Source organism: Lolium perenne, chromosome 6, assembly GCF_019359855.2.
Source record: "Lolium perenne isolate Kyuss_39 chromosome 6, Kyuss_2.0, whole genome shotgun sequence".
NCBI lineage: Eukaryota > Viridiplantae > Streptophyta > Magnoliopsida > Poales > Poaceae > Lolium > Lolium perenne.
The window spans coordinates 32,569,416-32,594,497 of record NC_067249.2 but is presented as its reverse complement, the minus strand read 5'-3'; the positions used below and the strand labels follow the sequence as shown (position 1 = coordinate 32,594,497).

Genomic DNA, 25,082 nt, shown 5'->3' with positions numbered 1-25,082 from the left:
CTCGCCCAGAATCAATTTCGCCCATAGTCAAGATCATTCCATAAACAATATCGTCCCATAAGGTAATATGAATCTCGCCCAGAAGGAATGTGCCCAGAATCAATCTCGCCCCATAATCAAGATCGTCCCATAATTACCAAAAGGAATTTAATCACGCCCAGTCAAACTCGCCCAGAATCAATTTCGCCCATAGTCAAGATCATTCCATAAACAATATCGTCCCATAAGGTAATATGAAGAAAAATGGAATGAAGGTTAATGATGACGTGAATAGCACCCGGGCAGAATACTTGATGTACAAAAGCAGGACCCGGCCTAGAAATTAGCAGAATATGGTGCAACCAATCTTCAACCTTACAAAGTAACCATGGCAGTACAACTTAGCTTCGGACGCGCCTGCTCGAAGAGAATAATGCCACCAAGGCCGTACTCTCGTTTCGCCTGGAATCCTCACTTGTAACTTCTTCTTTCTACACTATAATACTGCATCAAAGATTTCATTTGTTAGTTTGACTGATACATGTGTTCTTATTTCTCAGGCATGTTATTTTCCGATTTGTTGAAGACATGCACACCTACGGTCATGGTTGGGTGACGATCGCGAAAATTGTGACCGCGCGAATTAAAATGACTCGGATGGGAGATCTTATTTACCACGCCATCCTAGCTGACACAAATGTAAGTCCTCTAATGTATTCTTGGTATCCAGTAGCTACAACTTTCTTCTCGCAATGCTATGTAAATGTTTCTTCCTGCATACATTACCTGCATGTGTTTCTTTCAATTCGTTAGGATGTAAATAAAGCAGTCAAGTAGACATTCCTGAAAATAGGATGCAAATAAGGACCATGAGTAAGGCAGTATAGCAGAGCCCAAGCTTCAGAATAAAATGATTTTACTCCAGGTTCCCATAATTATGTGATGTCCAGGTTCCCATACAAGTTTATGTAATGCATCTATTCTTTCATACCCAGTAGTGCAAACGTGCCATTTTAACAGGAATGTGTGGTACTTACTGGTATTGCATGGATAATTATTGGTAAAATGTTGGTGTACTAAAGAAGAGATCAGCATGTAGATTGATATCTTTTGCAAAATGGCTATATTTTCATAAGTATCTATCTTTTGCAATTTGACAGGGAGACAAGATGGAGGCGATAGCGTATCGGCGGCTAGCAGAACGTTGCAACACTGAGCTTCATGTCGGTGAGGTGTACTATTTCAAAAGGGTGGGGTTCCAGATTTCTGAGGCTCCACCACCATTTGGATTGATCACACCAACAGACTACTACATTCACATGGACTCTCGTACAGAGATTTGTCCTGCTCACCCTAACATTCGCATCCCTGAACTTCCGACACAGTTCGCCAATTTCGAAGTGACCACGAGAATTAGAAACAAAACGATCGTAGGTAGGTATAATTTTTTATATTTTAACTAATTAAACTACTGATGTTCTTACTATCATGCATTTGTAGATGTTCAGGGTATTGTAGTACATGTCAGCCCTGTCATGTTTCAAAATTCAAACAATCGTAGAACCCCTTGCCGAGATGTCTTCCTGATGAATACCAAGTAAGATAAAAAAAGAGTCTTCGGTTGTTTTATTATTCTTCTAACTATGGGTTTACTAATGACTGGTACTTTACAAGGGGACAATACCTTGCTCTGCGCATATGGGGCAAGCACGTGTCACGTCACATGACACAGTGGCGGCTTGCCGAACAACATATGTGGACCTTAGCTGCATCAAATCTTCGGTACAGCGTGGCGCAAGGTATATTACAAGCTATGTGTAGTTGTCTTCACTAAATCTTGAGCATACATGTCTATTATAATATTTATTTATTATATATGTATATATGTATATATGTTGTAGGGGCTTTGAGATCAATAGACGAGTCACATATTGTCTTCAAGCCATGCATTGATGGTGATCTGGAGTCATATCGTCTAACGCTTACCCCAAATCTGAAATACATAAGGAGACGGATCAGAGTGTTTGTTCGACTCAGGTTGAAGATGGGTTTCTATACAAACCTACGTCCGACAAGGCTGTGAGTCCATGAACAGGGGGCAGCTTTTATCCTCAACAGCAAAGACTCATATATGCCCATGAATTATTATTAGTATTAGAACGGAATACACTGTAATTCTTGGTCACATACCTTGTTCTCAGTGTAATGGCCATTCAATTATTACGATACAAGTGTTTTCTATTCTATTGTTTGTGGTTAACCAGTTTCTGATAAACTCCAACTTGAAAAGTACTTAGGATATGCATAAGGTGCATACAGAAAGTTAGACGCAAACTTGGAGCGCAAAGATTAAGAGTGTTTGTTTAAACACAACGGATGGTTAGATGCTGATGTAAGTAACAATGCATTTCTTCAATGCAAAAAGTGTGCATGGCCATCTTCACTTATACACTAAGAAGGAGAGGGGGTTTACCTGGTATCATTGTTGCTCACTTATCATGATTTGGGCATATGTGAAAACATGTTCCCTATGTCTGACCAACCGCTGCTCAGTTCTTCATCCATATTACCTTCCAGCGAAACAAATCACATTGCAAGCTTTAGATATATCTGAAAAAAAATTGCAAGCAATTAGTCATCAACACTACTATACACTATACTGTAACAGAGGCAGGTTCATAACTCCCGCAATTTTTTGCGGAGATTAGGATCATAGGTGGAGGCAAAGCAGCTTTCCGGATTCTTATCTCCTAAGAGTGACATAATATAGTAGAATGCACTAACCACTTTGTCATGCACACAGCTGAACACACCAACTAATTCCATTGAAAAAGAATCAGCGCCTCTATCTCAAGCTCAGCAAGTCATAAAATATTAAAAACTCCAGACAACCAAACTGATATTGGGATTTCAAAGCTGACTGTCAAGTTTCATACTATCCTTGGGTGGAACCAAGCTAGCAGTAAATTGCCAGTTCAGATGTGAGAGCAAACTAAACTACTGAAAATGTGACAAGTACTGCAAAGTTTCGATATGAATATCAGTGAGCAAGTTTTGAGGCTGAGATCAGTGAGGGCAAGGAATATTCATATGCTCTAATCATACCCGTTGTGCTCCTACATAAGTAAGGTGCATGCATGCCTTGCTACTACATTCCTTGAGCGAAAATAAGGAAATAAACATGAGCGAACATAAATTAGTACAGCATGCAATTAGTAATATTGATAATTAAGATGAGCGATCACCTTCCTTATTAAATAGGATTTATAATAATTACCCTCCTACAATTCATCCTCTTGCCCAGATTTGCCTCTACTCCCAGCCAATCAACATAACTAATAATACCCAAATTTCGGCCCCTTACCCAGATTTTGTTCTACTTTCCCAGACAATTAGCACGGCCAGCAAACCAAGACATATGCAAGTGGAAATTTCGAAGGTCCCGTCGACATATCGATTTGATCTCTGGTAAGTTCGACGAATCATTCATGTTTCCTCCGTCTAACTGCATCCGAAAGTGGGCAAATCAATGCATATGTGACTAGATAGATAAATGTGTTGTAATGTTATGCATTCCAGCTTCATGTTTATTCACTTTTACCTTGCAGATGGATCCGTCGAAACGATCGAGTGAACGTAGTCCGTTCAAAGACTTGTCCAACAGCATCACCACAAGTAACTACAATGATATATAATGTGTAAGTCAATCAACCAATGCTCAACAACTGATTACATTGTTTATTTTATTAGGTGTCGCGGACACCAGTAATGGAGGGGAACCTATAGATGGGAAAGAACGCAATAGACAACGTCGACAGATATATGCACTGATGGATCCACAAAAGAAAGAGGAGCTACTTAAGAAGCGTCGTGAATCCTATCAGCGGAAGAAAGCTAAACTACAAAGCACACAATCTGTTACAGGCACGCAAGAGTCAAGTGGAGGTCCATCTGCACTCACTCAACTAGAAAGCACACCCGCTGTTAAAGGTGCACTAAACCACATGTTGGGTTTTTGCAATTTATAGCTCCTATGTTTAATTCATGTATATAATGCAACTAAATCACACGCTCCTTTTGTTTTGATAAGGAGACACTGCTACAAACATAGAAAATGGTGTAGCTGCTGAAAATGAGGCATACCAGGGGCAACGGAGTCTCGTGACTGGTATGTAGGCACCTAATTTCTCTACAAAAAAAAAATAGTGCAACTATCTAATAGTTCATATCTAATGTAGCTACATATGTGATATTTTTCTGTGTAGAAAATGTTGACACCTATAATAGTTGTACTGATGGACCCACTTCATTGAGTGTTCACGCAACACCCATATGTCCAAAGGAGCGGAGGAGGCAACAAGCTAGGGAGCGATATGCACATATGGATAGCACAAAAAAAGAAAACTTTCTGAAAAAACAACGTGAATCTGTTCAAAAACGAAAATCATCAAACTCAGTTAACAAGGAAAATGAAGTTCCTTTAGCGAACAAGGAAACTGAAGTTCCTTCAGAAGATGATGAATGGCTAAGAAGAAATGACAACTATAAGAGGCAGTCAATTCATATGCCATTTCAAGGGCAAACAATCATCCCTACTGGTATGATTGCAACTTATTCATGTTTACTGTGTGAAGTTGCTTTGCCATATAGAATGATATAAAAAAATAATAATATTGCTTATTATTAATGTGGTTTGCTTATTCTAGCTAACATGGAGAACTGCGGTAGTAATGAACCCACGTCATCCCGCATTCAGCCACCCGTTGTTGATTGCACGGAGAAGAAAAGGGAGCGGGAAAGGGAGAGATATGCACAAATGAATACCGATGGTAAAAATGAACTACTAGCAAGAAGAAATGCAACTTATCAACAAAAGAGATCATTATCAGGTAAGCGATTTGTTATTGATGATTTCTTCATAGCTACATGCACTCGTGCTTACAAGCATTTTATTATTCATGTTATCAGAGAACATTGAAAAAATGCGTGCAAGGGATAGGCTCCGTTATGCCGATATGAGTCCTAAGAAAAAGCGTGGTAAGAAAGCTCTCCGAGAGTTACGAAGCAACAGTCTGAGTAAAGAATCCATAGCCATGGAGAACCCATGTTGGACCCCTGGGGTTATTCATACTCCTGATACTCAAGGCTTCATACCCACATGTGATTGGCATATCCCTGATTTCAGTGGAACACCTATATATATCGAACCTATTGCAGAGCAAATGTCAGGGGAGGTGACGCCTGACATGGATGTTAGTAATAAGTCACGGAGAAAACATGTCACACCTGGAGAAAGGCATGCCTTGCTAGGTCTTCGAAATGAAGCATTCTATGCAAATAGTAAGAAGCATGCGATATCATCAGCAGATGAAAACCCATCGATGAGCATGGAAGGCGTAAATGGTTCCGATACACCAACACAATCAGCCGTGATTAATGATGGTAATGTTCATGCCTTCATTTTATTTTACTCCAATTACTTCGTTAGCGGTTCTGATGGTCATACTTTCATGCATTACGAGTGTATATAGACCTTCAAATACCTATGTGTCCTATACTTTCATGCATTTGTCCTATAGTGCATATAGACCTTCAAGTACCTATATGTTTTTCTCAACTTAACTGAAGTAATTGCAACCAGTACTGTTCTTAAACATTAAATGTGAATTAATATCACCCACAAGGTTTTATTTAAAAACTTATCTGCCAAACGTAGCTCTGCCAAATTTGCTCAATTTGAACAATGCATTGCCCTCTTCTTTCTTAACGCCTCAATCTTCTCTGCATTGTTTAAGTTCCATGACTCCTTATCCTACGTATTAAGAAGATGCTCATAATTTTTACTGCACACAGAATGTTCAAACAGAAGAGTGCACATGCATATCTCAAAGAAAAACATACCTTTACAAATAATACAAGCTCCACTTCATAAATCACAATGCTGTTTGCTGGAATCACAGAAGATCCTGCTTCGACTCTGTTGAACCATAAGCATATTCAGGAGGAATAGTGACAAGAGCAATCTCTCCCTTCTTCATGGAAAGCACAGCACGATCAAGCCCCTCAATAACCACCTCTGTAAAAAGAAATTAAACCAAAAGAAACATGTTACTCTCGCAGTAGCACAGTGAAGTTCAATCATTAATTAGCCTGACTAAAACATGCATAGATAAAAGAAAAGAGACAGGTCGGCTCCTGTTCATCAGTCTTAAATTCAAGCAGCTCCTATTTATGATTTAGTTCTACAAGTTGGTTTTCTTAACAAGTGCAGTGGCTGACACTTATACTTTAATGTTGTGTATGCAGATACTACGCCTCCAACGAACGAGATTGTTCAACAACTTCAAACACAGTCACCAGCTAATGGTAATTGTTTTTCCACTATTCATTAATGCCTATTTGAAACATGTTCTCATAAATAGATAATTATACTTCAGGTGAGGACGAGGGTGTCATATTGGAGGAAGACTCCGAAGATGAGGAAGGATACATGTTTGCTGGACAAGGTAATTTGATCATGTTCCAGGCCATATCATGCACATATTGCACATAATATTATGGCTAATGTTGTTATCCACCATTTCAGAAGATGATACCGATGAGGATGTGGAAACAGATGAGGTCAATGATGGCTCTGCTTCAGTTCCAAACGTCTCAGATCCATATGACATGGTGTACAACAAAATACCAACTGAAACACACATGCTCAAGTCTGTTGACAACTGCATACATAAACATTGTGGTGCAAAGAGGTTCGAGCATGAGCCACCAGGGTTTTGCTGTCGTAATGGGCAGATCAAGCTAGCCAACACGGCTACACCACCCGAGCTCGAGAGGCTTTGGACGAGTGAAGACCCTGATGCTAGGCATTTCCGTGATAACATAAGGTTTTTCAATGGACATTTCTCGTTCACCTCACTATACTGCAACCTTGATGGTGATACCACTAACACATCAAAGCATCCTATCTACACTTTTCGTGCTCATGGCCAAATGTACCACAACATAAGGTCATTTGGCAAAATAGATGGTCTGCAAGGCAGTCACCTGGAGCTTTACTTCTTTGATGACGACCCCAATTTAGAACACAGGTATCGAAGCTGCCGCAAAGAGCAATGCGCAAAAGACAAAGAAGTAATCACACAGATGGTGAACATACTTCGTGAAAACCCATACTCTGAACACCTACGGAGTATGGGACAGGTTGAGGATGTTGATGATTATCGTATCACACTAAACCTCGACCAAAGGATGGATCAGAGGAGATACAATGCACCTACCACTTCTGAAGTAGCCGCAGTGTGGGTGGAAGGAAGCGAACGAAGAAGACAGTTCGACCACAGCGTGATCTTGCAAGGGAAAAACAGAGATATTTTTGGCATCAAGTCATATCATGGATGCTATGACGCACTGTCGTACCCACTATTCTTCCCTAGAGGCGAGCTTGGGTGGCATACCGATATCCCGAAGGAAAATGTGTCCTATGATACTGTGATGGCAGCTCGTGCAGCTCGTCTAGCTCGTCGTAATAAAGACGAGTCCTCTGAATCCCCCGGCGACAACAATGATGATGGCGACGAAGATAATGATCCAGGTATGTGTTTTGATTATTTCTTACATGCGCAGTCCATGCTAAGACATATGATCTTCCGTTTCTAACACCACTCATTCTAAATTCTCTATGCAGCTTCGGGAGGAAGTAAATGTGTGTCAGTGCGGGACTACTACTGCTACAAATTCCAGATGCGTCCTGGGATATTTAACCCAATCCTCCACGGAAAGCGTCTTTTTCAGCAGTTCGCGGTCGACACGTATATCAAGATCGAGAACTCACGGTTGGACTATATTTGGAATCATCAAGATAAGATAAGGGCAGACCTGTACCAAGGCCTGATGGACAGCTTGCATGCCGGTGAGGGTAGTGCTGATGCTATTGGAAAGCGTACAGTGTTGTCTACGTCATTTATCGGTGGTCCACGTGACAAGAGGCGTCGCTACATGGATGCTATGGCCTTGGTGCGGAAGTACGGCAAGCCGGACATCTTTCTCACGATGACATGCAATCCTAACTGGGATGAGATCAAGCGTGAGCTCTACCCTGGCCAAACACCTCAAGATCGCCCAGACCTTGTTGTGCGTGTCTTCAGGGCAAAACTGGAGGAACTCAAAAATAAGTTGCTTCACAAGGACATCCTCGGGAAGGTGAAAGCATATGTGTATGTGGTGGAGTTCCAAAAGAGGGGCCTTCCACATGCACACTTCTTGCTCATCATGGAGGGGAGATTCAAGCTCACATGCCCTGAACAGTATGACAAGCTTATCTCAGCAGAGTTGCCTAATAAAATAAAGTACCCAGAACTGTACAAGATGGTAGTGAAACATATGATGCATGGCCCATGTGGTGTTTTGAACCCTGATTGTCCATGCACGAAGGGCCGTCCTGCTTGCAAGAATCAGTACCCTCGACCTTTCAATGCGGCTACCTTACAGGGAAAGGATTCATACCCTCTATACAGAAGACGTAACGATGGTTGTAAAGTGATGGTTCGAAAGGAGTTGCTAGATAATAGGTGGGTTGTCCCATACAACCCTCACCTTTTGCGTCACTTGAATTGTCACATCAATGTCGAGGCATGCTCAAGCATAAAGGCAGTTAAGTACCTATTCAAGTATATATACAAGGGGCATGATCGGGCGTCTATCACAGTGAGCGAGGCTAACAAGGCAGATACCAACGGGAACATAGATGAGATCAACCAATATAGAGATGCGAGGTGGGTGACTCCCCCTGAAGCCTTGTGGAGGATATACGGCTTTGAGTTGAGTAAAAATCACCCACCTGTGATGCAGCTGCAGCTCCATCTAGAAAACTGTCACATGGTTTCGTTCAAACAGGGCCAAGATATCCAACAAGTAGTTAACCGTCAAGGTGTTGAGAAGTCGATGCTTACAGAGTACTTTGCGGCAAACAAATTACATGAGGAGGCCCGTGGTATCTTGTACAGGGATTTCCCCGAATGGTACACTTGGCAGAAAGGTAAGAAAGGGCAGGATAAACACTGGCAGAGAAGGGCTGTAAAAAAAGATGGTACACCTACGAAAAGGATACAGGTTGGAAGGATTGTGTCAGCTCACCCAGCGGAAGGGGATCGCTATTACCTGCGTGTCCTTCTAAACCATGTCACTGGGGCCACCTGCTACGATGACCTAAAGACGGTTAATGGCATTCTACTGGGATCCTTTCGTGAAGCTGCAGAGAGAAGGGGGTTGATCGAAGGGGACAACACATTGGATGACTCCCTTACCGAATCTACACTCTTCGAGATGCCTTCATCTCTACGAAGGCTCTTTGCGACAATATTGGTATTCTGCGAGCCTAGCGATGTGCGCGGGCTCTGGGATAAGCACTTTGACGCAATGTCGGAAGACTATCGCCGCAACGATCCATCCAATATTTTAGCTGAGCAGAAGGTTTTGATAGATATCAGAAATATGCTACAGTCAATGGGGAAGGACATAAAGTCATTTCCTCTTCCTGATATTGATGAGGAATTTGACAACGCCACCGGTGTGGAAAGGGAGATCTTCGAGGAGTCTGTGATTGAGCCCAACAAGGAGGACATAAATCTATCAGACTCACTTAATACGGATCAGAAGGCCGCATATGAAAAAATTATGTCTGCTGTTCATGGCGATGAGGGTGGTGTGTTCTTTGTGGATGGACCTGGTGGTACCGGAAAGACTTTTCTGTATAGAGCACTGCTCGCAACGATTCGCAGTCAGAAAAAGATTGCTGTAGCGACAGCTACATCTGGTGTTGCAGCTTCCATAATGCCTGGAGGGAGAACAGCTCATTCCCGATTCAAGATACCACTGAGCATTGATGATGGTGGGTATTGCACCTTCACTAAACAGAGCGGTACTGCCAAACTCCTACAGTCGGCTTCTCTCATCATCTGGGATGAGGCTTCCATGACAAAGAGACAGGCAGTCGAGGCTTTGGACAACAGTATGCGCGATATAATGAGCCGTCCAGACCTGCCATTTGGTGGAAAGACGGTCGTGTTCGGTGGAGATTTCAGGCAGGTCCTCCCTGTTGTCCGTAAGGGGTCGAGGGCTCAGATAATTGATGCGTCGCTACGTAGGTCTTACCTTTGGGATTGCATGACTCACCTAAAGCTTGAACGCAATATGAGGGCACATAGTGACCCTTGGTTTGCGGAGTACCTACTGCGCATCGGTGATGGTAAGGAGGAGGCCAATGGTGATGGTGACATCCGTCTTCCTGACGAGATATGTGTGCCATGTTCTGGGAAGAAGGGCTCCGACCTTGATAAACTAATAGACTGCGTTTTTCCCAGCCTTGGTGCTAACATGTCAGACCCAAACTACATCACCTCCAGAGCAATCTTGTCGACACGAAATGATTGCGTTGATAGGGTTAATTTGAAGATGATTAATCGATTCCAAGGACAAGAGATGGTGTACCGTAGCTTTGATTGTGCGGTGGACGACCCTCATAACTACTACCCACCTGACTTTCTTAACACATTGACCCCTACTGGTCTTCCTCCACATTTGCTAAAGCTCAAGATTAACTGCCCTATCATATTGCTCCGAAACATTGACCCCGCAAACGGACTTTGTAATGGCACGAGGTTGGTGGTTCGAGGATTCCAAAGGAATGTCATTGATGCAGAAATTGTTTTGGGCCAACATGCTGGAAAGAGGATCTTCCTGCCAAGGATCCCACTTTGCCCCTCTGATGATGAGATGTTCCCTTTTCAGTTCAAGAGGAAGCAGTTTCCTGTTAGGCTCAGCTTCGCTATGACTGTTAACAAGGCACAGGGGCAGACTATACCTAATGCCGGTATTTACTTGCCTGAGCCAGTGTTCTCTCATGGGCAGTTATATGTCGCGCTATCTAGATCTACTGCTAGAAAGAACGTCAAGATTCTTGTCATCACAGATGTTGATAACAAGAAAACAAACTCTGATGAAAGCAAAAAGAAGAGGCGTCCTGTCAATACCTACACGAAGAACATAGTCTGGAAGGAGATCCTTACATCTTAGGTGAGATACTTTGCGCTTGTACTTCACTATGCTATCTTTTAAAATTTGTGCAGATCAGTTCCATTATGGTAATCATTTCATCTATAAATTTATTGATCTATATATGGCTTCCTGGAATGTTTTATAAAGTGTGCTTGAACTGTTCAACATGGGTGCTGCTATCTCACTATCTTTTTTCTGTTTAATTAAACAGGTGGCTAGCTTGAAAAGGTCATTGGACTGAATTTTGATTCACTTAGAAGATTTGCATCCATCACCTATCACCACCACCATCGTTGCAGGCTTGCAGCGGTGGCCGTTCTCCAGCAGCAGGGGCACCATGGTCGGATGGTAGATATATCTGGAGGAGATGCTGCTCACAGGGAAGGTATTAGGAAACTACGAGTTGGCGCCATCTCAAAGGATTATTTCTATTGTATGCTCGTTGGCTTAATTGGTGGCGCACAACTGTGCAACATTACACTTTAAAAATAATGTGTTGGTCTTGTGGTATAACAATATGGTAGAGGAAGCATTCAGGCTCTACGAATGAAATATTAAAAAAAAATATCGGATTTTTGTTAACCTTTTGTTTAAGATAGCTTCTGAAATCACCCATGCGTTTCAGTTTATATATTGAGTCTCTGAAGTCCAATGTGGGAATCAGGCTATGGCTAGCAGGTGGATCAGCTTCGTGAGAACAAGTTCTTAAAGGGTTAAGGGGATGCTGCCTTCGTTGGCCATCCACATTTTTCTCTGCAATTTCTTTTATTTTCTACTGTTGTGAATTTTAATTGGTAAAGTTTAAGACGTGCCAAGAATGTGTCCACACTTACTATGATGCCCAAGTAAGCGAGGGGATTACTAATATAAAGAAAAACTGCATGCCATAGCCTGATTAAAAAAAATCAGAACATTTGGGGAGGTGCTGAAATTGCCTCTAAACTAAATGGCCAATCAGTTAACCACGGATCAAGGACATCCTTCTCACAAAACTTAAAAGAATATCAAGCATTAATTGCGTAGAGATTTGAAAGGAACGTTTAGAACGTAACTGCAGAATGATATCTCTCCCTTCCACGTTTAAAAAGATTTGGATCCAATCAGATCCCAATATATGGAACGCTGCCTATAAATCTGAATGCCAGCCCAGAACAACACGTCCTCATTTAGCACCTCCCCAAACCACCAGGAGTATTATCAAGATATTTCCCTGTAGATCTTCATCGGTTTGTCCCGTTCTCAGGTACGTAAAGGCTTAAAAAACTTCTTAAACATGTGAATTCTAAAACTATTCTAAAGCTATGGCTTCATTTCTGTAGATCAATCGTGTGTCACAAGGCGGATCATCAGAGCTGGGAGTTCAAGTATGTAACACCCTCTCCCCCTCTCGAATCAGGCATGCTTTTTTCTGGAATACTTTTGAAGAATTAGAGAACCTTGCCATTAACATTAAATTTCGAGTTCAAGATCGGTTCCAGACTGTAGCCTACGAACTGCGAGTACAACAATAATGGTGCCGTTACATCTTTGTAAAATTGTGGATGCTGCATCCTTCAAACTAAAGTCAACATTAAGGAATGTTTCTTGCCTCCTCGAGACAATTTTTAACTGATTCCTGCAGATAATTTTAACAGTTGCTTTCTACAGCTTGATATCTGATTTATGCAAAAAAAAGAAAAACTTGTACTGAAGTTTTTCTGATTGGGGACTCGATCCAGCTGGTGAATATAGGTAGTTAGATAATCTCCCAGATAGTTTCTCTTTTCGATTAAGGAGCTCCCTGCTCCTCCTGATTTCATACCATAACAACGAAACACAATGTATTGTTGACACATGGATTCATGCAATCACGTCACGCCAAGCCCAAATACACACCACTTAACCCCAAAAGACACAGCTTCACAAGCAGTTCCTACGAATCTACGCAAGAACTGAAGTATTTTTAATCGTTTACGTTGCAAAGCATCATTCCATCAGGGCAGCAACTGATGTATTAATAATAATTTATTTTTTAACACCAGGAGTAGAATTAAGTAGAGTTGTACAGCACCATTACAGTCATTATAATCATAATGCGTGAATATCAGCTGTAACAGTTTCGAGATGAATCTCTTGCTTAACTAAAAAGCAAGAAAAGATCATGTACATGACCATCTATAACCCAGTGAATTTCTGTTGTGATACCATTTAGCCTCTCCTAATTATAATTTGAGGGGTTTGAATTCAGGGGTGGAAACAGACCTGGGGCAACTAGGCTTTCACCCAGGGCCCAGGACTAGAGCCAGGACTGGGGCAAGCTTGTGATTTTTTTGGCCCAGCCCAATGCCCAGTAGAGTATATGATCAGGCTGGACTAGCCACAAGCTTGCCCAACCCTGGCTTCTACCCTGTTTGAAGTGCCAAGATACCAGATGATAGAACTTGTCTTTAGCGTATCACGGACCAGGTCAAAAACTATAAATAGTATAATGCCACTACGAATTATGCAAATACAAAGGAAACAAAATTGATAAATCAAGCATTAAATCAAAATCAGTAAAAAAGAATAAAAAGCAAAGCATATCGGTAAGGAGTTAGGGCTCTGAGGCACTTACTCTCTTGGTCAGCAAGCCACCGCAGCTTCTCCTGCACGGGAGCGTCAGGTCCAGGCGGGTCGGGCGGTTGCGGTTGCTGCTGCTTGGTAGCGGTGGTCACCCCCTTTTTCCCCGCTTTCTTGGCGGCATCGCCTTCAAGGGAAGATCCTGGGAAGAGAAATCTGGGGAAAGAACAGAAAAACAAACATACTAATATGAGCCTACTGTTCAAATTATATCCAAATCTGAGCACTTCTGAAATGGTAAAATGACATATCAAGTTGCTGCCCAGAAATTTTGAACCGCCCAGACAAATATGAACAAAATACAGAAATGGTGCTACTGGAAAAACTACCTGTTGATGTTGTCGTCGACTTCAGCTAATTTCATGCTATAACCTGCACACAAAAGGCAACTTAAGCTAATTTTGGAATGAACCATCGTCAAATTCGGTAACCATGTAGTACTAAATACTAAAAAGCAATGAAGTCACTAAACTGCACTTAACATCAAACTTCACTAACCATATGTACAAGGCTTCTACCCGTCCGAGCAAAATGATTCCAGGTCCATACTCTATACTCTGTACATGTATTCACCCTTACCACTTGCTCTGGGGTGCTACCAAGCGTCCAATGCTCTACTGTATTGAATCTCTGAATTTATACAGTAATAATAGTATATAAGATGTCTGAAAACTCTAGCGTGTTTAACATACTAATCAAGGAGCTTACTGACTGCAGCCCAATAGCTCAAAATTGACCTTATCATCAACATCTTATCACATATAAAAGTTTTAAATCACTTGTGAAACACAGATTAAGTGTGCTAATTTTCACCCAAAATCAGGTGACTGTTTCAGATATAAAGGTATATATGTGTGATTAAGAATTAGAGAAGAAATTCAACAGTATAAATTAAACTATTCACAAACTAATTCATCACGTTCCTAACTATCTTATTTTTTTAACTCCATGACTACCTTTCACATATGTGTTCGATTGATATTCAGATGGGAGAGATTGTGGAAAATGATAAGAAAGAGAGTGAATCAGGAGACAACGCTCAGGTAAGGCAATTCATCTCCTTGCATAAGCTCTTTTTTATTTTTTAACTCTATGATACCTTTCAAAAATGATGTTAATGCATGTCAAGGCAATCATCATCTTGATGACTATCTTTAGTATTTTTTTAACTCTATGACTACCACATGTTCATAGGTGAGCTCAACAGATGTTCAGGGTAGTGCCGATGCTATTGGAAAGCGTACCATGTTGCCGGGAACATTTATCGGTGGTCCACGTGACAAGATGCGTCGCTACATGGGTGCTATGGCCTTGTTGCGGAAGTACGGCAACCGGTACTTGGGGTTCTATAAAACCCTACGTCTCGGAAGGCAGTGAGTACATGAGATGGGTTCCTATTCTCCTAAACAACAAAGACTAATAGATCCTGAATAATGTATCGCTTAAATGCATCAACAAGGAGGAAGCTCAATAAAGTTTACCTTATTTGCGCCACCATGCAGTGTACCATATAGAGCTCCAACAGCACCAGAAAGAGCAGTGAACACATCGACACCACTACATAAATATTTCTAATTAGGCACCAATTTACTCCTACTACTTGCGCGGATAATGGAAGACATGATTTATCTTGAAGACATGAAGCTGTAGAGCAGTTCATTTTGTGTTCAGCGTGAAGAATAAAAAAGGACATCTATAACACGGTCAAATAGGGGATTTGGCTTATAATCTTTTTTATCCCTGCGACACATTATAAAAGGAAAACATGCATCAATAAAACTTGAACCTTCTAGCAAACACATGTGAGCAAAACTGGTAGAGCTTCCAAGGCAAACCTACAACATTTTATACTAAGCAAAAACTTGCATACAATAATAGACAAATTTAAATAAAATAAAATATTTGTAATAAAGCATCTCATTTAATAAACCCAAAATTTACGTGGCTCAAATCAGTGCCTAAGTCAACTCGACCCAAATAGTATCTCCCGATGCTGTCATTTAATAAACCCAAAAATTCCGTGGATCAAATCACTGAGTAATTCAACTCGACCCAAATAGTATCTCCAGATGCTCTCATTTAATAAACACAAAAGTTACGTGGATCAAATCAATGAGTAAGTCAACTCGACCCAAATAGGATCTCCGGATGCTAAAATCAACTCGGCCCATAAATCACGCTATAGTAATGGTGATTATGTAATTACTTAATTTAAGATAATTGTGCACACATAAAAATGGTATCCGGAGATCCCGCAGCATCATGTCTTTTCTTTTTCTCTCGCACTATTCAGAAAAAAAGGCATGTGAAATATTTCTGGCGGGATTAGTCCCTAATTTCCAGCGCATTTAAACCCGGAGAAACAAGGCCCGAAAAATTAATAAGCACGGATCAGGGAACGAGCACATATCCATTTAGGTAAAAGAAGCAAATAAGGAAACCGGAGACACGCCTGCAATTGAATTAATTTGATTTCCATCAGACCCACAAAATATTCCCTACCATAAATAAAATATCTTCGTAAATCACGCTTCAGTAGGTAATAAATCATCTCCCCTAATTACCGGTTTGATACCATCCCGCTATTGTAATGGTAATTAAAACATTTACCAAAATTGCGATAAGGAAGCAGACATATAAAAGGTACCCTCAAGCACCACCGGGGAGAGATTTTAACCTGCCCATTCTTCAAACAAGTTTCAAGGGACATCAAAAGTCGGACCTGCAGAGAAGTTCATCTCGTTCAAGGTATGTAATCAAATCTCTATAATACAAGCTCATGCACCATCACCCTCTCTCCATTCATTTGTGCTGTTGTAAACCAAATGTACACCAAGTAAAATTAATCCTAGCCCTATGTAATGTCTTTCATGGTATAAATCTGTTCATTAGCCATCTACTGGATTAGAAATCGTCTAAATCTGTTCTTTAACTTAGGTGAAATTTAGATGCCTGATTAGCTGTATTATCCCTTGTTTGATTCGAAATTTCAAGAACAGCCATTTGGTTCAAAGCCAAACTGGACTATATTGCTGCATCTTGACTAGGGTAAACTTAAAAATTAGAGCTTGCTATAATTGAGATGCAGCAATTATCGTAATTTAATTGCTGAATTAGAGAATATGAGGCACTATTGTTTGTTGCTGCTCTTATTTGAGAGAGAGATGAGAGAGCTTGCTACTGCTGCTTTACCATTACTACAAGTAGCATATTAGAAGGCAATGGTAAATACATCAGTAGAACAATATGTCTTTGGCAACAAAATATTATGATATATTAAAATTATGGATACAACTGCAACTATTTCTACTCTGATACGTAGGCATAAATCAGTAGGTCGTACGCTGTTTCTACTCTCTTCCATGTTCAGTTTATTGTTATATGCATGTATGGAATCCGACCTCTGATACGGTCCCTTACTTTTATGCGAACATTACATCTGCCACTATATAAAAATATAAATTCATCATATTGCTGACTAACTTTCTAATTTTTAACTCTATGACTACCATGCATAGATGAGCTCAACCGATGTTGAGATGGGAGAGATTCAGGTAACTGATATGAAAAAGAGTGAAACGGCATCCATCGCTCAGGTAAGGCAATGAATAGAAAATGATGTTATTGCACATTATCACATCCCATTTAAAAAAAAACAATCCATCATCTTGCTGACTATCTTTTTTTTAACTCTATGGCTACTGTTCATAGATGAGCTCACCCGACGGAGAGGTGGGAGAGATTAAAGAAAATGATAATAAACAAATTGACATGGTAGGCAGCGCTCAGGTAAGTGAATTGAATAGAATGTTGCTGACTAAGTTTTTTTTAAAACTCTACTACCTTTCATAGATGAGCTCAACCGATGGAGAGATGGAAGAGATTACAGGAGATGATAAGAGGCTTGAAGATATTAAAAAATACATCATGTCTTTCCCTCTAACGACCAAGTTGGTCCGGATACATGACTCATGCTTAAGGCGCAGTGATTTTGAAGAGTGCTTATTTCCAAACAATGGATGGTTGGATGGAGACGTGAGTAAAGTTATAATTTGAAGAGTGCTTATGTCCACATTATTTCCACATTTACTCAGAACATCATGTAATTATTGTATATCAATGTTATAATTTGACAATTTCTTATTTGATCTTACAGTGCATTAATGCTTACACTTACTGCTTGAGGGCGAAAGAACACCTAACCAATAAGGCTGGTGGAAAAGTTTGGTACGAAAGCACACATATTTCTCAATTAATGCGAAGAGACGCCAACAATAACATAAGCGAGAAAGATTGTGATGGTATTATAAAACGTGTGCGTATCTACCTAGAACATGACATGGTAAGTTCAGCATAATTTACCGAGTTCAATTTAGTTATAAAAATACTATTGCTACCACTTACTTTTTTTTGTGATCAGATTTTTATACCGTTTAACGAAAATACAAATCATTGGGTTTTCTGTAACGTCGATGTGCGCAACCGCCGTATACAAATTCTTGACTCCTTTGGTTCAGCAAAAGACCGCCCCGACTTACAACGGACGGTAATCACTTTATACTCTCATATTTATCATTATAATTGTTTGTGAAATAACGTCTACCTTTTATATCACCATGTCATTTCCTTTTCTATTTAACAGCTACAAGGTCTTCAAAATCAGCTTCAACTTGCTGCTCAGATGAGTGATTTTAATCTAGGTCAAAAGTGGCAAGACCTGGAGGTAACTACATGGAAGTGGGTGGAGTGTATTCAGCAACCATTACAGACAGATAGGTATGTTACAGCCGTATTACCTTTTGGACTATTCGATAATTTCTTATACTTGTAGATCCATGTAGACCAACGTTTTTTACACTATTGCAGCTCATCATGTGGTTTGTTTGTCCTCAAACTCATGGAAGAGTGGACAGGCCAAGAACTAGCTCATCCTGTAACTCAGGTATTTGCACAAGGATTCAAATATTATATTATATAAGTATGATAAGTATGAAGATCAATTCTTCCATGAATTAATTATACTCCCTAATTTGCAGAATGGACTCAAACTCTTCAGGAAACAGTTACCATTTATCCTACATAATACTGCCTTGAATATGTTAAAAGGAACCCCGGAGTTTGCACAACCTGATACGAAGGGAGACCCAAGTGATATCCTCATGTGGGACAGTAATGGTCCTCCTCCCACTGAATTTACACAACTACCTCAGGTAGCCAATGCCCCCACACCTCCCTTGAAGATTATCAAGAAGTCGTTTAACAAGAATGAAGCACTTTCTGAACTGCGAAATTATATTCTATCTGTTAGCGACAACGATGCCATGAAGTAAGTCCAAACTGCGCCATTTTCAATTTTGAGTTTTATCCTGTAGTTAACTTTCTGGTTTGTTTTGTAGACAAATATGGGTGAAGAGCTCTAAGCCATATCCGATTAGCATCAGTCTTAAACAATTGAAAGACTTGCTAAACGATAAAAATGGTATAGACACTGATTCTTTCAACATGGCCGTACGGGTAAATGCTACTGACGTAGCGCGGTTGTTTTTGGAGACTAATTATCACATTGTCGATCTCAGATTTTGCGTGAGTGGTTCTGTTTAAATTCATCTTACATGGTAACCACATGTCATGTTTCATCTAACTCTAATAATTCTCTCATCTCAGACCTTAGTGACCGACTCCTCCACTGACCCAAAGAAACGTTTACCGTTTGACAAAAAGCGCGAGATCATGGCAATGATGTGTGAATGCTGGCCAGGGATGGAGTTTCATGTGTCAGAGTGCAACTCGGTAAGATTGGTCAATTCTCCATGCAGTCTGAGTCCCAAGATGATAAACTTATTGGTCTCTTGATTTACCTACGTCCTAATATTTCATAATTCAAAATTATGCAGATTTTGGTACCATATCGCCCATCTCCACAATGCTACATTCTTTTTGTGTTCAACCTGGATAAACGGACGGTTACTCTAATTGATCCCAATCCTGAACCGGAAATGTATAAACCAGGACTTCATCACAAATATATATTTAAGCTGAAAGAGATATCATTCTACCTGAACATTGCTCTTGGAGATGCAATCAAAGGCTGGAAAGATGACGTTTTTCTTTGGAGTCGCATCACACCATGTGGGTTGCCAATCAACAATGACAGGTTAGAATCCATGTAGTTATTACTGATTTTCAAGATCTTGTCTACAATTTCGCTAACAATAATGTATGCTTTCTCTATAGCCTCATGTCAGGATTTTTGGTGCTATCATATATGCGGTGGTGGAATGGCCAAGAAGTCCCAGCAAATGTCAAGGTGGGTACTAAATTTTGGTGCTAACATATTATGAACTGTAAATTTGAACTCTTGGGCAGTATTGACATATAATTCATGTGTAGGTTGGTTACACTCTGCGGAACAAAGCGGTGATACACATGCTGTCCTACATGGACAACGAGTGTGAAGCCAACATCCCACAACATGTTAAAGATTTAGTCAAAATGCTTGGGTCAGATTTTTTTCTTTGAAAAGTTGTTGTTTCGGTATTTTGAACACTCCCAGTTTGTGGATTTATAGTCTACTCTTGTAAAAGACCTTAGCGGTTTTCGTTTGAATGCTGGATAATGCTATGAGCAGATTTTATATAAGTTGATGGCGCACCAAGTATTTATTGCCTTTGCACATGTTAAAAAAATATTATTGATATCCACTATCAGATATCAGTAACAATGCATTCTTACAATACAGAAAGAAGTGTGCATGCACATCTTGAATTACACCGAGAGGGACAAAGGGTGTACCTGCCAGCTTTGTTGCTCACTTGAGTTACTCTAGATTGTGTGTCCAGTAATGCCTTCACAATTTCATGTGATGCTGGTCCAGAATTTCATTTTGCCAAGTTATGTGCTCTCTGGATGAATTTTCTCTATGGAATACTCCTTCTGTAATAGCCAATACCCTGAAATTTGAAAGAGAATTGAGAGAGTATTGTCATGAATTACACTGAAATTTACAAGTAAATTCATACACTCTACAATTTTTATTTGCAAATTCATGTAAGACGTGCAGAGTCGTATGAATAAGCATTAAGTAAACAAGCACACTACATTTCAGAATTATCAGCTTGTGTCAAAAAGAAACAGGAGTTAAGCAATTTTCAGTTACAAATTCATGGTTCAGTGCACAAGCAACACTATGTGTCAAAGAAACAGGAGTTAAGCAATTTCTATCATTTGGCCAAGATAGAAAAGAGTACCTTACTGAGAAGATACAACAACAGAGATCTTCAGAATCATCAGCTTGTGTCGTACTAAATGCAAGGATCAAACTGATAAAATTCCCTCGATTAGGCACTGGATGTCTTTGATTTGTTCGTCTTCTACAGGCATGCTCCTCCCTATTATAAACACAGAAGTTAGCCAGAGTAATTATGAAAGAAGAAGGCCGAATTACAGAGTATAACCCACAGCAAATTGAAAATTTATCACCCGCAGGTAATAAAAAAAAGGAGGCAGATATAGTAATCAAACAGACAGTTGAGGGAGAGTTCAGTTGCAGTTGAGGGACAATCGATGCATTTATCTACGAAACATTCAGTAAAGCTATACACACACCTACTCCATTTCTGACTATATGAATATAACTCTTCTGCAACTTCTAGGCTATAATGACATTACATATCACTCCAGCTAAATAAAGAACAACAACATTGGTACAGAAGTTGCCGCAACTTAGTAAAAGAACAAGAACAGGTCATCCAAACCAAGGACAAGCTTAAACTAATGTTGAACTAAATAAAACTGAACTTTGCCACTAGAATTGGAAGCTAAACCATCGAGTACTTACTAATCTATACGATGCAAAACTGAATGTATTTTCTCATTCACATTGTTCAAAACAAACAACGAATGTTGATGTGCTCGGCCAAAATCGTCGCTGATTCCAGAAAATATTCAGGTCACTTCTTTATTTTATGACTTCTTGTATGAACAAAGCAAAGTGGAAAAAAGCCTTTTTGAACTAGCCAAGGAAGGAAAGTAAGGAAAGCGGGAAAGGTCCGATACAAAGGAAAGGGTTGCGAGGCTTAACGATTTCAAGATTCATGCGGGATTACAATCCCATGGCTAAGTTCCAAACGTTCATGTGGAGTACTAAAACTGTAGCAGCAGCGCCAATCTTGCCATGGTAAGATACAGTAGCAATTGATGTTTTCCTGTATACGTACCTTGGTAAGAACACGCCCTGCGCTGCCGCCGGTGAGCCAAAAGATGACTTGGTTCCAGGTCGCCCTCCGTCGTGGGGAGCACGCCCAGCGTGGCCGCACTCGTGCTCCAGCTCGGCGAAATACCGTCCGCTCTCTCCAGGACGCCACCGAAGATCGTGGACGGCGACGAGCTGCGGAAGCTCCTCCACCGGTTTGAATCCCTCAAGGCACCGCACCGCTCCACCGGTTTGAGAGCTCAAGCCACTTGATGCATTTGATTCACATGTAGGGCGCCTTTAGCCAGTGTTTCGTTTTCTGTAAATCTCTAGGCGTCGACCTGAAAACTATCTTCTACATAGTCCATACATCTACTCACTGCAGTGTATTATCCTGTGTATCTGCGCTGAACCAGGGTATAGAAATTTAGCTTTCCTGTTTCCCGTTTTAGTGCTACTTTCCGTTGTTAGTAAGAGTATGTATGATGCTACACACGCTAGGGCACAACTGAATAGAACTGTTTTTCACTATTGTAATCTATAATATGTTCTCAAACTATCTCGAATATGTACAGTTGCCTAAATATATAAGCCAATACATTGCGAGTAACAAAACTGCAGTACAAGAAATACACATACAGCAAGATATCCATGTTTCAAAAAGCAATCTTCTACCAAATCTAAATCTCTCACATATATATTAGTTTTCCTGCTTTAACCTCTCTGGTTTACCACCAGAATGGCCAATTTGACGGCATGTGTCAACTTATTATGGTTGGGTTTTTTCTCTAGCATTTCTTCTTTGATATGTTCAGCACGATAGCTTTCATTCAAAATTTAGCCAATCGCTCCAACACACAGAAGCAAAGCTCTTGTGTACAGAGAAAGGGAACATACCGACGGCTAACAACCGAATCAATTATTGCTTCTGCTCATCCTCAGCCATCTGTAGTTCCTCGCTCCTCTTTCCCTACTGCATACGTCCACTCACGCTGCAACACACCACAACGCCGCCCTCAATCCCACTGGAATTTCTTAGGCACCACAACTTTGATTCGAATCTACCAAGTATTAAACCACATACAGAGCATTCGTAGTACCTTGCAGACCGGGAGCGATGAGAGTCGGCAGCCGCGACCTTGCAGACCGGGAGCGCCCGCAACAAGGGTGACCAGCCAATTGAGTGCTCGAATCACTAGCGGGGCACCAGAGGTCATGGCCTCGCAGATCGAAGGAGGCCGCAACCAGCGCCGACGGCCACGACCTAGCAGATTGGTGGCGTGAGAGACCAGCGCCGGTGGCCGAGACCTCACAAATCGGCGACCTGCGCGACCAGCACCAGCAGCCGCGACCTCCCACCGGACTACGACCTACGCTGGGTCGCGGGGTTGACGAGACCGGCGGAGAAGAGCGGGTCGTCGAGGTAGCCGCGGGGAGGGAGGGGAGTGGACACCGGCGGTGGTTAGACAGTGAGGCCTCGTTCGGCACACATGTTTTGGAGGGGATTAGAGTGTAATGATTTTCCTGTACCAGCCAAAGACTCTTGTAAACAAGTACTGAACTGTTCGGCCGGCCGGATTTGTACCGGTTTGGAAGGGTTTCGGCTCCAAGTATGTGTACAAAACCTGCTAATACACGTGTGAATAGAAACGCTAGGCGCCCCTCGCGTTTTTTTCTGGCGAGTGTGCTGTCAAATAAGGCTGAAGTTTACTCCAAGTGTGAGCAGTGTGACCTGCTATGGGCTCGTGACATAATCATGCTGTAAGAGCTGCTGTGGGCCATCCCAAAGAGAAAGCTAGAGATCAGACTCACATATCTATTTTTTGCTCGCTGCTGATCGTTACCAAACCAGTAGCCACCACTTGTTTTCACCTAAAACACTACAGATTATACACTCCAATCCCTCCCTGCCGAACGAGGCCCGAAGAGAAGAAGAGATGGTCGGCGAGGGAATGGGGGGAATAGTGTGGGGCTATTTGATAAAATGCCCCACTTTACTTTGGCATTTGTCCCAAAAGGCACAATTACTTTGACATAGCTAAAATGCCCCGTTTTACATTGTCCATTTGTTAAAATGCCCCATGTAGATGATTTACATCTCTCCTTGTCATCTAATCTATAACCCGCGACAACCTTTTGACTCTAAGTGGATTGCAGCAGCTTCCGCGGCTCCGCCGCCGCAAGCGTCCGTGGCAACGGAAGTAAGTCAGCTGTTCGAGGGAGAAGGCCGGCCTTTGCTGCTATAGCAACCAGCAATTCACCCGTCCTTGTCCAAGCTCTAGGCCTGCATGGCTGTCTTGGCCGCCCCATCGCCGTCGCCGCCGCCGCAGTCCTTGGTCGCTGCCGAGGTCGCCCTAGCACAGAGAGGAGGAGGAAGGGGCGGAGAGGACGAAGAAGGACAGGGGCTGAGAGAAAGATCGGCACTATAGCTTGGTCCGGCGTCCGGCCGCTCGTCGCCGGCGCTCGTGTCGTTCGTTCTTATGGGAGAGAGAAAGAATGGAGTTTAGAGATGGGCTCTCACACGCTCAGCTTTGTATCGATTCACTAAGTGGCAAAAAGATAATTAACTACCCATTAAGTATCAGATTAGGAAGTAACTACTGTAATAGTAAATCATTTAAATAGGGTATTTTAGCAAACGGGCAAAGTAAAGCAGGGTATTTTAGCTATGTCAAAGTAAACGTACCTTTTGGGGCAAATGACAAAGTAAAGTGGGTCATTTTATCAAATAGCCCAATAGTGTGAGAGAGTGCAAGAGAGTGAAACGACCAGTGAGTTTTTTTTTTGAGACGATTCTCTTCAGCTGGTTGAGATAGGCTTTAATCTGCATATGGGCTATGGACTGAAAAGGATACTGGTTTGACTTTTTTTTCATACTGCCAGTGACATTAAGATCTCTAATATCCTCATTTTTTGGAGATAAACGTTTACCCTCAGCCTAATAACTATATTTATATTGCTTTTACTGAATATATTTTGAAAAATTGGAAGCACACATGTGTTATGTTATCCATAAAAGGATATATTAGATAATTGTTGGGATGTTTCTTTGATGCATATGATATTAAATTGTAAATTTTATTAAACTATATTTTAGTGAAATAATGTTGTTTTGAATATTTTTTGCTTATATTTTCCTATGGACGTAAATGTCCATGTGTATCATGTTTAAACATGGGTGGCAAGAAAAGAATTGAAAGGGCCATGAAAACAAACAAACACTTCAATAAAATGTTGACTTATTTTATGTCTTGTTGCC

At 41.1% G+C, this 25,082-nt stretch overlaps 2 protein-coding genes across 16 annotated transcripts; one reads left to right on the top strand and one right to left on the bottom strand.

Moving 5' to 3' along the window:
* Window positions 1–130: 130 nt before the first annotated feature.
* LOC127308390 (uncharacterized) lies at window positions 131–23,343 on the bottom strand. 15 transcript variants are annotated; one of them, XM_071821543.1, is made up of 16 exons: window positions 22,924–23,339; window positions 22,721–22,815; window positions 21,849–22,230; window positions 20,880–21,020; window positions 20,425–20,582; window positions 19,689–19,739; window positions 15,114–15,189; window positions 14,131–14,262; window positions 13,962–14,004; window positions 13,628–13,788; window positions 5,881–6,055; window positions 3,581–5,791; window positions 3,344–3,484; window positions 2,453–2,589; window positions 576–765; window positions 131–483 (listed from the first exon to the last, which is right to left on the bottom strand). In XM_071821543.1, the coding sequence occupies exons 9-11, from the start codon at window positions 13,994–13,996 to the stop codon at window positions 5,934–5,936; spliced, it is 318 nt and encodes a 105-aa protein (XP_071677644.1). In that variant the 5' UTR covers window positions 13,997–14,004; window positions 14,131–14,262; window positions 15,114–15,189; window positions 19,689–19,739; window positions 20,425–20,582; window positions 20,880–21,020; window positions 21,849–22,230; window positions 22,721–22,815; window positions 22,924–23,339; the 3' UTR covers window positions 131–483; window positions 576–765; window positions 2,453–2,589; window positions 3,344–3,484; window positions 3,581–5,791; window positions 5,881–5,933. The 15 variants fall into 15 exon arrangements, with proteins under 15 accessions (XP_071677644.1, XP_071677641.1, XP_071677640.1 ...); XM_071821540.1 differs by lacking the exon at window positions 19,689–19,739 and adding an exon at window positions 16,280–16,354; XM_071821539.1 differs by lacking the exon at window positions 19,689–19,739 and adding an exon at window positions 16,310–16,354 and having other exon boundaries at window positions 15,114–15,372.
* LOC139831905 (uncharacterized) lies at window positions 9,852–11,057 on the top strand. Its single transcript, XM_071821343.1, has one exon. The coding sequence runs from the start codon at window positions 9,952–9,954 to the stop codon at window positions 11,050–11,052; it is 1,101 nt and encodes a 366-aa protein (XP_071677444.1). The 5' UTR covers window positions 9,852–9,951; the 3' UTR covers window positions 11,053–11,057.
* Window positions 23,344–25,082: the final 1,739 nt, after the last annotated feature.